The sequence below is a fragment of the Nannobrachium achirus genome (assembly GCF_963921795.1).
Source record: "Nannobrachium achirus genome assembly, chromosome: 15".
NCBI lineage: Eukaryota > Metazoa > Chordata > Actinopteri > Myctophiformes > Myctophidae > Nannobrachium > Nannobrachium achirus.
The window spans coordinates 31,910,027-31,927,967 of NC_137822.1; the positions used below are offsets into that span (position 1 = coordinate 31,910,027).

General features: G+C 42.9%; 1 protein-coding gene across 1 annotated transcript in view; it reads left to right on the plus strand.

The window, feature by feature from the left end:
- arrdc1b (arrestin domain containing 1b) overlaps positions 1–17,941 on the plus strand; it is a gene marked incomplete at its 3' end in the record, with an annotated part of 70,650 nt that overhangs the window by 18,427 nt on the left and 34,282 nt on the right. The window contains exon 2 of the mRNA XM_080742699.1: positions 14,867–14,977. Within this exon, the coding sequence (XP_080598825.1) occupies positions 14,867–14,977 (111 nt within the window). The remainder of the gene's footprint in view (positions 1–14,866; positions 14,978–17,941) is intronic.

Sequence of the window (17,941 nt, forward strand, 5' to 3'; positions counted from 1 at the left end):
AACAAAAAGAAATTCAAATGATGTACGGTGCAAGACAGATATTTTCAAGCCATAGGGTACGGTACATTTAGTATTGATTCACGTTCCTAATATTATGAATATGGATGGAGAGTGGCTTGCAATCGCTGACTCCACAGAAACGTGGGCTACTCAGGCTGAGTGAACTGTGAAATGTAATGAAGACTACTAATAATAGATGAGATTTATTACCCCGCAGAAAATTGTTTCAAGAATGTCCAGTTGTTCAGTGGAGTAGAGTCAGTGTGTGTGTGTGCCCGACAAAGGCCAGCTATATGGAACTGTCACTTGTTTGTGTGTGATCTCATTCGTTGTCATCTAGATGAGTTCAGCTGAACGAGAGTGACCACTGCAGAGGGCATGTGGGGTTGCCTGTTTGGCTCTGGATCTAATGTAGAGCAATGTTCTCAGATTGAGAAAGATGAGAAATCAAGTGTTCACGTTAGGGCTGTCACGATATGACATTTTACATGACGATTAATTGTCACTCAAATAATTGGCGATTAACGATTTAATTGTGTATTTGTCGCTGATAATTACATTTCTGTTTGGCTTTTAGGCTTTGAAGTTGTACATGGTAGATATGACACATAACCTAAATATACAAAGAAATTACTGACATATTTGACAACTTACTACTTAAAAAATAACTTTGATAGTGGAAATAGCCGATCTACAAGCTCACAACGCGACGCTATTTCCACTATTTCTGACATTTTCTTTTCTGACATTCATGATTATGACGATTATGACAAAATAATTGCGATCATGTCAAATAATCACGATTAGATGATTATGTAATAATTGTGACAGCCCTATGTTCACGTAACAACTCTGCAAGCTGCCAGGTGATGTAAGCTCCTCCAGGCTCTTACACAGGGATGCATCATGCTCACAGATACACAGGAACTCACACTCATAATGTCTCATGGCAAATTTGTTCAAACATTCAAACTGAAGTCAAAGTCTTGGCATGAAGTGCCTTGTCCTTGATGTTAGCGGACGAAGAATATGTGAAATCCACAATCACAGTCATTGTCAGAGTCAGTGGCTCAGACATAACTTAAAGAGTAGATGACTCACGTCATTGTACTGATGGTATATTACTTTGTAATCAGCCATGTGTTTAGGGACAGAGACCCTTTGTTATTGCCGTGGGGGGCCATCAGCTGGCTGAGCACCCAGCTGATGGCCGCGCAGATGATCTTCATGACCGGGGGGGGTGGGGGGGTTATTTTAAACGCTTTTAGAGTGTAATAAATGGGTCCTGGTCCTGTAAAATATAGTTTTTATATAATGAAATGAACACTGAGGGTATTATACTGTGTTACGATGACATGATCCACAAGCTCATAACATGTTGCATTACGACACGTTGTGAGCTTGTAGATCAGCTATCTTTTTTTTGCCAAAGAGACTTGGTGCAGTTAACAACCTGTATTATTACTAGTATATGAGCTGTTTGAAGTTGTGAGATGTGTGCCATTGATTGATTCCCAAGAACAAGGAAAAAAGTGTGTCCATTATCAGTTCAATAAGGGACACGTCTTTTAGTTTCCAAATATGCAGTGGTCAGTGGCGGTTGGTATGTATATTGCGCCCTAGGCGAGGTAGTATAGCGCCGCCCTATGGCCGCGCGAAGCGCGGCCCCTCAACGGCGCCGCTTTGCGGCGCCGGAAAAATCGGTTATTTGCGGGCAAATTATGCATTTTTTCAAGTTATTTGCGGGCAAATTATGCATTTTTTCAAGTTATTTGCGGGCAAATTATGCGGTTCGGTTCTACACGGCGGCAGAACCATTTTGGGCTTAATATAATAGGGTTTATAAAAGCATGATCTGACTGTCTTAGTCTTACCTTGGGCTGGTCAGGAGGAAATGGTTCTTTCACAGTCACGCACAGTGAGACAAAGTCCTGGCTGATAGAGCCTGAGGTTTGTGTTTTGTAGAGGAAGTCAGGTACAAAATGATCCTCTCCATGTGATGTTTCAGGGCAAGCAGCTATATTATAATATCTACCGGTAGTCACGTCCATAGTAGTGAAGAGCTCGAACTCCATGCTTTATTTTTAACAGATGTTGTTTTCAATTTCAATACTGGCGCGTGAATATGACATCACATCAGGAGGGGAGGGGGGGGGGCTGCCTGGAGCTGCCAGCCTCTATCACTACCACCAGGGGGTGTTGTTGTATTCGGTCTGAGTGGACTGTTGATCTTACATCTGCTCTGCAGGGCCTCACTTTACTTTTTTTTTTCTTTTTCTTCTTCTGGCGCCCCCGCAAAGTGGCGCCCTGTGCAATGGCCCCGCTAGCCCCCCCTGCCGGCCGCCCCTGGCAGTGGTCAAAAAGTACTGAAAAGTTTTACTTAAGTAAACCGTAAAAGTATCAATACTGTTGTGTAGAAATACACTGTTACAAGTACAAGTGTGGAATTCAAAATGTACTTGAGTAAAAGTACGAAAGTCAAATTGTACTTTTCAAATGTCCGAAATATATATAGGGTTGAAGTGGTTAGTGTGTTTTGTAATAATAATCTAAATCTACAAATTAGTAGTAACTAAAGTTTTCATATAATTGTAGTGGAGTAAAAGTATAACATTTCCCTCTGAGATGTAGTGGAGTAGAAGTAAAAGTACCTAAAATTGGAAATACTCCAGTAAAGTAAAAAAATACCTTTAACCCTGAAGTTCTGTTCAGATTCACTACACCTTCGTTCTGTTCGGGTCATTTTGACCCGGGGGATATTTGGTTTAAAAAAAACTTAGTTAAGCAAAATTTTTGCTTAACAAATCATCATGATACATTGACTGCGACTCAATACCAAACAATTCATATGATATGGTAAATGTTTGCATTTCTGCTTTGCTATATCCCATTAAACACTGAAAGAGCTAGGCGATTTTACTGATTTAGCTGAAATTCATGTAAAAAAAACTACTTTATAATGTTACTTAAGTACAGTACTTAAGAGGCAAATAAGAGGCGATGATTCCTCATGTCAAGGGACGGATGGCTGAGCCCACCAACCGCTTCATGTGGGATTCCCTTACAGCCATTTTGCAATAGATCATAAGGTCATCTAGTTGATTCCTGTCCAGGGCAGTGTACTGTAAAGGGAGATATGGGGAAAGTAGCGAGAGGCACTAATTGTGTGCAGCACTTAAAGATTTAATGAGCGCTGCAGTGAATAGAACGTAGCGTCAGATTACATGCTTGTCTGGATGTAGAGAATGAAACATCATGACCTCTGTGCTGTGTGTGCACAGTATTAACATTCCCTTTGTTAATTTAGTCCATTTTCTATGTTATTTGATACTCTGGATACTGTGTGAGATACTGTGCAAACACGTATCAGATGTTTGGTGAATATTAATATGTGGTGGGTGGGGTGGGGTACCATGGTTTATGTTCTGTTCTGTTGCTGTATACAATTGCGTTCAAGGCAGAGAGAACAATCCTCTTCAGTATTCATTAAACGTGAAACAAAACAAATCCTAATAAAAAACTATATCAGCGCTATAACTTTTAGGGTAACAGCAGGGCAGCTGGGAGTTCCCTGAACAGAAGAATACAGGTTTGGGGAGCATGTCAATGTTCTCTCAGTCAGCCCTATGTTCCCTCAGCCCTGTGTTCCCTCAAACCTATGTGCCGGTGTGAACATCAGTGTCATGGTATGCAAAATGCTGCTCCTGCTATCATTATAGTGATGCCAGGAAGGCCTGGCTCTGATATGAGGGAAGTCAGGGGAACATAGGGCCTGAGCTGACCCCACTGTTTCTATATTACTTCTCCTAAATCCAGCAGGAAGATAGTGAAACAAAGCTGCAAAAAAACTTTCAGTTTCTATGTTACTTTTCCTAAATCCAGCAGGAAAATAGTGAAACAAGGAGAATTTTTCAGTTTGCATAAATCCGTCTGACTTTGTGTTTCTATTCATGCCTGGCGTCTCTGTAACAGTGTGCATCATCCACTTAAACTTGACCGTGTTACAACTTGTCACGGCGTAATGTAACTTTCATTATCAAGTGAAGAGGCACATTGTCTATTCATGAGGAAGAGACTTGGTGTACCTGACTCTCCTTTTAGTCACTCGTACTTTGAAAACCATAGGTAATTTGATTGGTTCAGGCTAGTCTCCTTATAACAGGCAACTCAACTGTATCTGCATCAATGTCTACAGTTTGCTTGCTTGGGTGTTTTGCACACAACTATGTCTACAGTGTGCTTGCTCACTGGCTGTCAGGATCCGGTCTAATGACAAATATGTTAGAGATACACTTCATATCTATGCCCATCTCTAATCACAAGCCAAACAATTCTGGAATTCAAAACTGCAAACTGCAAACTCGAGTTTGAATTTGAGTTCAAGTCTGACACGTGTACTCACAAATTCTAGCCTTATTTGGAACGTAAAGGAGATGCTGAGTGAACATGAGGCAGATGCCAGTTTGGGTTCTTGCAACTGCAAATGCCTTTTTTAGGAGCACTTTTGGGCGCCAGCTGGCCTACTGGTCCAGGCGCATACCACCTGTCTTAGGCAGCATTGCCACATAGGCATGGATGCCTGGCGACGGCGCCGGTTCGATTCCCGATCCGGAAGACCTTTGCCACGTGTCACTCCCCATCTCTCCCCCATTTCCTGAGTCTACTGTCAATAAAGGCATAAAAGCAAAAAACAAAAAAGAAATCTTAAAAAAAAAGAAACTTTACCTGCAACGCATACATTTGTCTTTATTATTCTGGTATTCATGCCTGCCATCTGTGGAACCCACATGGAATGTCCATAGATTCTCAAGAGATTCACCAGGCCCTTCCTAATCTCCCCATTAAATCCTCTCTTGACCCACTTTGTGAAGATATCCCAGTCATTTTATGAGACACAACTCTCGCCTTGTCTTTGGTACTTTCCCTGCTCCGTGTTTAGGCTGAAGGATAAATGGCTACCTCAGTCTGCATTGTTCCCAATTTAAACAAACTGTGGCTCCGTTGTGCCTGGGATCATCGGCAGAACCTTTCCTCAGAATAGTAGCAAATAAGACACTGTATTATTTCAGTCACGGTGTCCCTGACTGCACCTCAGTACTGTACTTAGTAGGTATTGTTACTTTACTTGAGTGTATCCATTTTATTCCAATACTTGATACTCCACTACTTCTCAAAGGCATGTTGTACTTTTTACCATTATTTGAAGGTTACTAAGTACATTCTAGTTTTAGATTCATAAATTAACACACATTGTACAACGGGTAGTTCCGAGTCGACGAAGCAATATGATTGGTTGAAATAGCTCTCTACCCGTGCGAATATTGAGCACTACCACACAGGTCTCATCAAACAAAGATATCAGCTGAAGCGCTCCCTCTCCCAACAATATGCTAGCAGCTGACTAGCAGTTTTCATGTGATGTTCAGGGACATGGTAACTAAATGTGGCATTAAAAAAAACAACGAAATGAAGTTGACTTTTTTCTTTTTAACTCATTGCATGCCAGGCCCGATAGTCCCGAGATTATTTCAATGTCTTTCCCCGCCAGGCACGATAATCCAGAGAATTTTTTTTTTTTTTTTTTTTTCAAAAAGAATTTTGGACCCCAAAAACTTTAGTAGGCATGATAGCAATCGCGAAATTGCATGTTTAACCCCCATAGCAACCCCATCTTTCAAACATGGCAGCCATCTTTGTTTACATTTTAGGAAAACATAATGGCTGCTATCTCATGAATGCCTGAAGGGATTTCCATACGGATTTTTTTGTTTGAAAGCTGTGAGCAATGTGCAGACACGTGGTGCATTATCTAGGCATTGGGTGTGCATGATCCGTGCACTATGAATTACATGGAAGTCTATGGAGACAGAGGCAGGGGAGAGTACGAAGGTATTGTTAAATGGCGGGGAATGTGTTAAGGGTAATGGTCCAATAACGCATCCTTCGGGCTCTTGCCTGCGGCAACGCAGGCGGTCCAATATTCACGATAACCAACACCATCTCGTGTAATATTGCTTAATTAACCGCTTAACTCATTCGTAGTTTACGGCCGTAAAGCCTGTAGATTTCTCTATGTCTTTCACTGCCGGCTTCTCCTACCTGTTAACGTGGGCGCTCGTCCAGTTCCCATCGTGCGTGGATCGGACACTGCTATGCATCGTGTGTTCGCGTATTCCATCAGCTTCTCGAATCCGTTGAATTTTTTCAATTGATCAATAAGTTCTCCATCTGTAAGCCGCGGAGTTTAGACAGAAAGCTAACGGGCCAAAATAGAGGACGGACATCCGCTTCCGGTTCAAGGGACTCAATGTTAAGTTCAAGCTCAATAATGTGTCCGTGTAGAAACCGATCACGGAGCATTAGTTCCGGCCTATTTTAGTTCCGCTTCGATAAAAAAAAATGTTTTAATTAATTTTTATTACATTTACGGGTTCTACAGGCATGGCAGAGAAGGGGTACAAAGGGGTATTTTGAGGGCAGAGTGCTCAATTTTATACCTCGTTTTACGAACTAGCCATTTTCGAAAGATGTCGACTTTTACTTTTGGTTCTTTAAGTATATTTTGATGCCAATTTACTTTTACTCGAGTAACAGAGTATTTCTACATTGTGGTGTTGCTACTGTTACTTCAGTAAAACATGTGCTGCTGCTCATTGTGGCCACCACACACACACACACACACACACACACACACACACACACACACACACACACACACACACACACACACACGCTGACTCAGTGATGCCATGTAGTGATATCACTGAGGTCAGGTTCTGACTGATAGAGAGACAGGCTGTGGTCAATGGCCACAAATTGGAAAGCCTTTGTTGCCACGTTTTCTCTGCACTTGATCTTTTGTGTTGACACGATGGCCAATCATGTGTGGTCATTATCATGAGCAAAGAACTGCCATTTACCAGTTTGAGCGTAAAAGTGCCCTTTGTTACAGTGAAGGAGCTATAGTGACATAACAAACAGCAGTGTTGCTTAACAGCCACATATATTCTATACAGAAAAGGTTGCCCCCAAGGGCCCACATTCCAGGGCAGGGAGAAGATGGTTGAGTATCACAGGAATGGCACGCATAAATGAGTTGTTCAAAATAGTGTGAGCAGGGGTGTCGCACCAAATTCTGGGCCCTGGGTACAAGGATTCACTGCGTTATTTTGTGAAAATAGCAGATAGCTCACAGCGCGGCACCGAGTTTGTAGATCTGCTATTTCTTTTAAATCGTGAACATTTGTGCAAGTCTTTGACGGTTTCTATGTCAGTGGTGCTCAAACCTTTTCATGTCAAGGACCCCCAAAATGATATGTATTTGGCCACGGCCCTCCATCTCAAAATATTTAGTTCCAGGGACCCCCCCAGAAGCAAAATTTGAGTTAAAAATGTTCTTGCTGCGAGCTTGTATTTCTGCTATTTTTCAATAGCTAAAGTATAATAATTAAGGCCCCTCCACCTTGGGCCCTAGTAACTCAGTCCCTCCTTGTGACGCCCCTGAGTGTGAGGAACTATTCCAAAACTATCCCCAGATAGATGCCTTGGGGAATTAAATCTACAAAAACACACAGTGGTGGTGCAGGGGTTCAGGAGTCTGTCTGGGAAACGGAGGGTTCCCGGTTTGACCCCAGAGTCCTTCTGGATTTGTCTTGGAAGTAATAGTAATAATAATGATACCTTTATTTGTATAGCTGTTTTAAAAACAAGAGTTACAACCGTGAGCAAGATCCTGATCCCCTAACTGCTTCTCACGAGCAGGGTGGTTCCTTGCATGGTTTCCTCCATGGTTTCCTGTGTGTGTGTGTGTGTGTGTGTGTGTGTGTGTGTGTGTGTGTGTGTGTGTGTGTGTGTGTGTGTGTGTGTGTGTGTGTGTGTGTGTGTGTGTGTGTGTGTGTGTGTGTGTGTGTGTGTGTGTGTGTGTGTGTGTGTGTGTGACCATAATAGACCATCTAAATAATATTACGGTAATCTGCACCACACACGCACAGACGATCTCCCTCTCTTTCTCTTTCTTTCATTCTCACTCACACACAAATACACACACACACACACACACACAGACACAGACACGCACAGACACAGACACGCACAGACAGACGCACACACACCATTTCACATGAGGAAATCACAGCCTACGCAAAGCCTTTGAAGCATACAATACAGAGCAGTCATCGTAAAGCACTCACGCTTGCCTCCAGAAGGCTATCGATCATATTATCTCTCCGCCCGGCACTATCTGCCCACACACAGTCTGATACTGCTAGTAGTGGCGTACACTACAGTCCTGTGGCTGTGATAAGCAGAGCAGACTTCATCCACGCCTACCCTCATGTTCCACAGACAGACAGACAGTCACTGAGCCAAGCAGTGCACCTGGACCGTCTCTCTACTGCCGGGCGAGCCAGCCAACAGACCACTGAGTCAGACCATCACACTCTAGTGTAGTGTCTCGCCTCTCCCACTACTCAGCACCGTACAATTAAAGCCTATATGACTCACTCTTTCCCTGAGGAAAAGTTAAACGTTCTCATTGTAAGTTCTCTGTGGAGAGACGGCCCTCTCGGCTCTGATGCTGCTACCAGTGCCAGCTGGCATGTCAAAGGTGTGATCAACAGCCATCAGTGTGTGATGGCGCTTGTCAGGGGAGCCGCCGTGGTGTGTTTTAGAGCCCTCCCACATTCTGATTCCCGTGAGATGACAAGATGTCATTATTACTCATAGCTGGGAGTATTGTTTTGATATTATAGTGTGCGTATGTGTGTGTGTGTGTGTGTGTGTGTGTGTGTGTGTGTGTGTGTGTGTGTGTGTGTGTGTGTGTGTGTGTGTGTGTGTGTGTGTGTGTGTGTGTGTGTGAGTGTGTGCATCATCGTTTGTGTGTGCGTGTCAGTGTGTTTATGTGTGTGAGAGAATGGGCTTCCTTTATAACCTTTTAGTAAGCATGTTGAAAGCAAAAAATGTCTTTCTTTCTTTCTTTCTTTCTTTCTTTCTTTCTTTCTTTCTTTCTTATCAACCCAACAGTCCATCTCAGTTCGGATCAATTTCTCCGTCATCAGTTGGTTAGAAATGCAGTTGCTAGACTTTCATCTGGAAAAAAGGAAAGGCAGCACAGAACATCACTCTAGCTCACTTGCACTGGTGGTTACCAGTGAAATACAGAATTGATTGATGATTTTACGTTTTGTTCATGAATGGATCAGCTCCACAATACATCTCTGATGTGCTAATTCCACATTCTGCCCTCAGGTCACTTAGGACGTCCTCTTAGTAACAACTCTCAGTTCTCCAATCACAGCTCAAAATCAAAGGTGACCATCAGGCATGTTGTGTGGCTGCCCCTAGGCTCTGGAATAGTGTCCTGTCCCACGTTAACCACTTAGAATACACCCTATATTTAGCTGACCGTGCTCCCCTGGGGGTCTATACTGTACTTGGACCCCTCCTTTATTCCCTCTTCACTAAATGTTTTGGTGAATGTTTCACTTCACAATAGGGAAGTCATGTGGTTAAGTCTTGTTCAACCGCTGACGATTCTAAAGTCAAATTTAAAGCCTGCCTGTCACCTTTTTTCTCTTGCATTTAGCTCAGTCTGAGTTTTTTTTCTTTGCCAAGTCCACTCAGCGGATTTAATATAATGTATATTTAATAACCTCTTACAGTGCTTTAATCTATTGTTTTATTAGACTTTTTCTTTAACTTCTACTCCACTACATCTCAGAGGCTAATATTGCACTTTTACTCCACTACAATTATTTGAAAACGTAATTACTTTGTAGATTTGTATTATTGTTACAAAAAATACATTACTATACTGCAAATGTATAGTGTACATTTTGGCCATTTGAAATTGTGAGCTTGTAGATCTGCTATTTTCAAAAAGACTTTTACACATTTGAAAACTTGAAATGGCATATATACTTGTACTTTTCATCATTATTTTACACTTTTTGTGGTCATTTTTGAATAGAAACACATATATGAAGCTGATTATTTTTTATAAAATATTTTCGAAACATTTTTATTTTAGCATCCGTTTTTCAAGAAAAAGTTGACTATAGCTCCTTTAAGTAAAAGAATGTGAGTACTTTTTCCACCACAGTCTGAGTGTGACCTTGGCCGGTGTGTAACATCATCCTCTGATCCTCACAGTCAGCGCTGTGCCAGTCTGTGCACGTGCATGCCCTCCTCACCTGGCACGGCACACTCATTACTACAGCTGCTGCTGGTCCATCTGGCCTACACGTGCCCCTTGTATTATCCTCACTGTCGGGCACACGTATTGTATCCCACACCGCACTTTTATTCTACCTATGAGGGTGGATTCTGCCAATGCATTTTAATGGGATTTTTTTTTTTTTTGGAATCCACAAATGGCAGAAAACCGCTCCATTCCCATTGAAATGCATTGTCAGAATCTGCCCTCATAAGTAGAATACAAGTGTGGTGTGTCCAAGCCCTAATGCCTGACAGCGCGTTGCTGGTTTGAGTCCCCTATCCCAACGACCTTTAGTGCATGTCACTCCCCACCTCTCTCCCCGTTTCCTGTCTGTCTCCACTTAATTTCTACTATCAATAATGGCATAAAAAGCCCCCAAAATATCTTTAAAGTAAATAAATAAATCTAATCTTCTATCACTATATTTCATCTTTTTATGTATTTTCTTCATAAATATTTGTATTTTGTACATTGTTGAATGACAGTGTCACGCAAAGGTAGCAAAATTAGCCAATCTACAAGCTCACAACAACACATCGCTGCATGATGTTGTGAGCTTGTAGATCGGCTATTTTTTACAGCTTAAACATCATGAAAGTTTTTGCCTAATGCTATGCCTAGAAGAGGGCCAGGTCGAGTGGTTAAGTCTGTCTGTGGGTTTTATAAATATTTTGCTACAGTACACTTGATCCATTTGTTACACAGGTTCACTTTTATGCATATCCTGAAACGCATATTACTGTCGGGCAGAAACCTCCCATCTCCAAGTTTCAAATTTGTATGTTTTTTCGTAAAGTAAAGCCCTACTTCATCACACAAGACGGTAAGACACTAGTCGCTCAAGACTAGTGACAATGACAGCACACAACATCTTGCACGGCGAGGTGTTGTGTGCTTGTAGATCAACTATTTTCTCTAGTTTAAATCGTTTTTAATATGATAAATACAAAACGAACGGTCTTGGACAGGTTTCCACCCCGTCAACGACGATATATTGGTATTGTTGATACACAAGGCTTCTTCCGCCCCACAGCAGTGATATGACAGGCATTAGATTCACTATGACACTCTGTTGCTGTATCCAGGTTATTCCCTGCTGCTTTTGGGTATTGTGGGGGATATGAAGAGATTAAACCCCTGCACTGACCTTTTGCAAAGGATATGAGCCCTTTCCACAGTACAATCTGGAGTGTTACTTTAACTCCTGGGTGTGATAAATAAACCTGATGAACTTCTATATGACGATTGTACGTTGTCACGTGTTATTCACTGTCATCAGAAATACTCTAGGGACAGTGGTTCACAAACGTTTTAGCTCAAAAGAGAAATTAGGCGATTGCCCGGGACCCAAACTAGTGAAAATAGCAGATCCACAAGCTCACAACGTGTTCTTTCGCGCCGTGTTGTGATCCTGTAGATCTGCTATTTTCACTCCCTCTTAAACATTTTTTAAATGTTTTATTTTATGGAAATGATGTGGTTATTTTTTTTGTTTAATATATATAAATGTACTCGCGACCCAAACATGTGTCCCGACCCACTGTTTGGGAAAATGTGCTCTAGGAGGTGTGTGTGTGTGTGTGTGTGTGTGTGTGTGTGTGTGTGTGTGTGTGTGTGTGTGTGTGTGTGTGTGTGTGAGTGTGAGGGGGGGGGGGGTCTCACAATGGCATAGCGCCCCTCTGTGAATAGGGCAGATGGCTGCAAAAGCAGATTGCATGGTTTTTATTTAATGCCCTCGTCAACAGTGGCAAGGTTGAAGGGCAGCCCTGCCTTTAGTGCGCCACACATTTTGTTATTGTTTTTAACCGGCAGAATATGTCCCCCCCCCCCCCCACACACACACACACACCCTCCAAACTGTGCCAATAACCAGCTCTGCCAATGCAGAGTGCTGCCATCTGTCACTGTGTGTGTGTGTGTGTGTGTGTGTGTGTGTGTGTGTGTGTGTGTGTGTGTGTGTGTGTGTGTGTTTGTGTGTGTGTGTGTGTGTGTGTGTGTGTGTGTGGCCACACACAGTTCACAGCCAGTGTCATATGCGTCCCTTTATTTTTGCTGCAGTTTCTGCCAGTTTGTATTGTATTTGTACCATATGTTATTGTTTACCAAAATACACTGTTTCTATCTACTGTACAGTAGGTACCTGTCTTTAACATTCTTTGTAAAAAAGAAAAACCATGAAAAATAAATGTGTAAATACTGTAAATATTTAGTGCGCTAAACAATAAACTCCCATTCTATCCGGTGCTCTGCCTTCTGTGACAATTTCAGGTCATCAGGAAATATGATAGCGTGGGAATCCGTTTTCAAGTAGAAAGGAGAGAAACGCAACCTTGTGTCCTGTTTGGCATTTCTTTACCACCATGAAAAGGCTTTCACGTCACGATGGGGAGATTAACGGAGAGATGGGTGGGAGAGAGGGACCGCGAGAGGGTGTGTTTGTGTGTGGGTGTGGGTGAGTGTGGGTGTGGGTGAGTGAGAGTGAGTGAGTGAGTGAGTGAGAGAGAAAGTTGCCATGACATACTGTAGTGTACTGACTGAGTAAGGAATGCCATACGTTTACGCCTAACTTCAGAATCGTCTTTATTTTCACATCACAGGTTTATAGGTGTAAAACAGTAGGTGAAATTCTGTTTTGTCCAAGCTCTAGAGAGAGAATCACACCTGTGTGAAGGGAGCAGTTCACTCATTTCTCACTACTAATCCTGTGCCTGGGGGTGTGCGATGAGGGATTGAATGTAGGAGTCTCAGAAGTAATGTTGGAGAACCCAGACCGGTGACTGTTGAGCAGAATAGTCACCATCGATGTCCAGTTGTGCAATACCCGTTGTATCTGTCTGTCTGGCTGGCACTCTTTTATGCCCATATATGGTGTTCCGCGTCCAGGCCAGTCTGTGATGTCATCTCCAAATTTGGGCACTGTAGTGATGTCAGCCAGTGATGGCTGTTGGGCTTTGTTGATGTCAGTTGGGCATTGTTACCATGTGGCGACTGACACTGTTTAGTATCAGTGATGTCAGCATGTCAATCTTACGTTATCCAAATCCTTGGAAAAACACATGGTGCAAAAAATGAAAAGGGAAGGTTGGATGGAAGCAAGAAGAGCAAGGAGCAAGGAGAGCAAATCCCTAGCCTCCTTCAAAATTGGTATGAAAAGTCACCTTCAGACAGCTGCTACCCGTGACTTGTAAATAGACTAAGCCCCCATGCCCCCCCCCCCTTTTTTATTATTCTTTTTTCTGCCTTTGTATTTTGATGTTATGCTTTTGAAACTGATATTATCCTAGATAAAGTACTATGTTCTATCCGTCTGTCTTTCAATGTTATATGAGATACTTAAAGTGTGGTTCCTGTGGAAATAAGCCTCGGCTTTCTAGGATCTCCTTTTAGTTGACCTTGTACCAGTGATTTGTACTGTCATGAAACTGTACTTTTTTTCTATTGCAAACTTCTAATAAATTCTTCAATCAATCAATCAATCAATCAAAAAACGAATCAAAAGCTAAAATATATCTACATATTTACACATAGCATATCCATCCGTTTGTACATGTACAGTACATGGGGTTATAGACATGAGCTTAGCAGCTGGTATATACTGTTCAATTCATGATTTGGACATTAAGGTGCAAGAAGAGTATCCATGAGCGTTGTACATGAGATTAAGGCGCCGAGTATGAGTGTTTTACAAGTTCATCATCATAGTCCACAAAAGGTCACTTTCACTGGTATAATCCATAACCTAATCATTGTCGTTGCTGCATCATCATCATCCCTACATGAAATCGTGTTCCAGCATGTCAACCACAAGATCACCGGTTCAGAATGGGATTACTGGACACCGTTTCATTCCAGTAACAATTATGTGGGTGCTGGCTGCACACTGCCTCTTCTATCATGCTGACAGCCACACAATCCACAGTCTCTCTTTTGATAGATTATTTACCACGCTAAAGGAGAATAAGGCTCCATGCACCCACGGCCGCTCCAAGTGGCACTATGATTAATCACGCCACGGTGCTCGGTGTGCTCGATTGGGTCATTTTCATGCTAATTAGTGTGCGCAGTGTGGTTGAGGTCTGTTTTTCACACTGTGTTGACAGAACTCCACATGGAGTCACAACCACTTTGTAAACATGTAATCTGCTTTGTGTCTGTGGTCAGGATGTTGTCAGATCATCGAAGGATCAAATTAGATCCTGCGGAACGGTTTTGGATCTGATCAGCTGAAGCTAACGTGTGAGTTATAGGCTCACATCCCAGCTCGCCCAGCTCACATAGAAGCTGCCGCCTCCCTTGCGTCGTTTGAAATCTCCCTCAAAACCCACGTCTTCAGACGGCATTCAGACCTAGTTCAAATCCCCTTTCACCCTTTCTTTTTTTTAAAAATATGTTTTTGGCCTTCAATGACTTGAAAGTAGACTGACAGGAAATGGGGAGACAGATGGGGAGTTACACGCAGCAAAGGTAGTCGGTATCGGGACTTAAACCAGCGACACGCTGTCAGGCCTGCGGGTTGTGGGGGTCCCTGCTTTATCTCTTTCTCAACTAAGGGGTCCTTGGCCTGAAAATGTTGAAGACCCCTGATGTACTGTAAATTGTATACTGGAACAAAACCATTTTTGACTCCTCTTTGCTTTCCTCTCTCCCCAGCCATCAAGGTGAACTGTCAGGGCTCATGTGGGGTTTCCAACAAAATGAACGACACCTCATGGACGCTGGAGGAGCAGTATTTCAACAGCACACTGTCTGTAACTGACAAAGGTGAGCTCATTTATGTTTCTGCAGTGCACAGCAATAGGTCTGGGCGATGTGGCTTCAAATCAATATCACAATTATTTAAAACCTTTGCCTCAAATACGATTAATTAATGAACAATTATGTTTGATATCAGTGAAAAGTGAAAATAGCAGCTCTACAAGCTCACAAAAACACGTCGCGATTGTTGTGAGCTTGTAGATTGTGCAGCTAGCTGCTTGTGGCAGCTATTTTGCACACCAGCATTGAACAACAAAGTACTGTATAATACAAGACAAATCAATTTTGTTGGTTATAAAAAATGAAAGAAATCTAACAGAAGTTTTTTATGTTGATTCAATGATATATAAGGGAACAAAAACTTGCTTCATGATTATCCGATTAACCCACACTAGGCTACATGAGCAAGATTAAGTCGTTTATTGTTTCTAAAGGTCGGTTTCGATATATTTTTGGTCAGCCCTAACACAGCATAATCCTGAGTTAATGAGTGAAACTAACACTCAGGATTGTGCTGTGTAGGGGCTGGCTTCCGGGTCATGAATGGGACAGTAGTGCGTTTGAGGAGCTGCTGCTCCCACTTTCATTAAAAAGTTATTTTTCAAAGCCTCACTTGCTTTTAAACTCCACTAAAAGTGCAGTAATAGCATCCTCTACAACTTTTCATTGATTTGAACCGAAAAAGAAGTTGGTAGAATGTCTAACTCGCAGAAACCAGCGGTCTCTGCAAAGCCGCAGACACGCCAGGCCAAGAAGGACGACCCGCCGGCGCCATTAACAACTGCGGACTTGGCCATTGTTCTTACACGGTTTGACGACTTAAATGCATCCATAACCTCCGAATTCAAGACAACTAATGCAACCATCGCTTCACTTGAGGCGAAAATAGACAACGTGCAAATCCAGCTCTCTGACCAGGGACATCGTCTGACGACACTGGAGGAGAACGCGTCGCGTTATTCCGACAAGCTCGCCGAGCTGGACGCTAGATGTGATACTTTGGAGGATAATTACGTTAGAATCAAGGCCAAGGCTGTCGCTATTGAGTCCCAGGGGCGTAGAAATAACGTCCGTATAATCGGATTACCCGAACTAATCGAAAAAGATCAGCCTAATACCTTTTTTTCTAACCTACTTGTCGAAATTATGGGCAAGGATCTGCTACCAGAAGCGCCCGAGCTTGACATAGTGCATCGGGCCTTGGCTCCCAGGCCTGGGCCTGGTGCCAGACCTCGGGCTGTAATAGCTCGTGTCCACCGTCACCGCATCAAGGACGCCATAATTCGAGACGCCAGGAAGAGAAGGGGAACCCTAAACTACAAGGGGACCCCTGTTCAGATCTTCGAGGACCTGCCACAAGAAATCATCGAACAGCGTTCGGCCTATCGAGACGTGATGTCCGCCCTGTACAAACGCGGCTTCAAACCGAAGCTCCTACATCCATCTCGACTCTTCATAACCACCGCGGAGGGGAGGAAACATCTTTCCTCTCCAAAAGAAGCCGCAGACTTTTTGAAGAAGAACCAGGGGCAGAACGAGGGGACATCGCCTTCATCTTCGACCGCATCGGTTTGAGAAGGGATGTAGAAGTATATTGGTCTGGCTGGCCTGGCCAGCTAACACATGCTAACATGCTATATATGCTCCAGTAATTTTATTTTTCTACTTTTCTATTTTTTCTACACACATATGGACGATCTCTCGTACTCCACAATGGATACTACAGTGTAAAGTAAATGTTTAGATGGGTTTGACTTGTGTTATTTGCTATGTCACTTTTATTTATTTATTTATATTGTTTTACAGTAGCTTGTGGAATGGTCGATAGTGTGTGGGGTTGGCTAACTAGCTAGTACATGCTAACAGGGTTTTTTTTTCTTTCTTTAATTTTCCTATTTCCTTTTCTGACGTAAATACGCAACCCTTTTTTGACTGATATTATATGATCAAACGGCGTATGTAGACATGTCCGTTCCAACGGTTAATGCGAACCACTTGTTTACTCAATTAGGTATTTTGTTTACGGCGAATTCTATTGCGCTTGTGGTATGCTAATATGCGCTGTTTCTTTCTCTCCGTACATGACGATTACGTTATGGCGGTTTAGTTAAGTGTTAGAGAGCGATCGAATGCTTTGCACTTCATGATGACATGATTGTAGTCGAGACTTCTCGACATGTTTTCGTTGTTTTTATACTTCATCTTCTTACGATGTGGCTCTAATATGCTGATAGCCTGAGTTGGTTGTTTGTTTTTGGTCGGTGGCCGCCATTGTGTGCCTCTGACAGGATGGACCAAACTGTGAACTCTGAACTCTGAACCACGCTCGACAATTAATGGTTCTACGCTGCCTCTGCCGGCTGGGAGGTGGTATCACTACTATTTTTGTTACTTTTTCTTTTTGGTTGTAACAGCAGCCTCTCGACTGGCAGGCCTTACTTTATTTTACAACTGACTCATGGACATTAGTTTTTTTTTTCTTTTTTTACCTTTTAGATAAATATGTCGCCACATAGCACCTTCCCTCTGGGATTATATAACCTATTATATATATTTTTTTTAATTTCTGATGTCTGGAGGCTGCCTTTTGGGACCCGGTGGCAGTCCAGTATTGGGGCGTCTGGGTGGGCAGGTTAAACTTCCTGTCCACCACCATGGAGCACTACCTTCATGGTGCATTCGGCTTGGCCGGGCGCTCCAACGAGCACAATTGGCTGTGTTCGTGGGAGGGAAGTCGATTGGGGAGGAGGAACAGAATTTGTCTCTGCATTAACGGTTCCCACAGTGGTCAGGGCGCCTGTTCAGAGAGGGGTGGAACCGGGGAGGATAGCGTGTACCTCCACATGCGTTACGCCCCCCTGGTGAAGCTCCTTAATGTCAGGTGAAAAGAAGATGGTGGCATGACGGATCGGGTATCGGAGGAGACCCGTTGTTGTCTTTACCCTCCCAATGACTACTGTGGGGATTAGC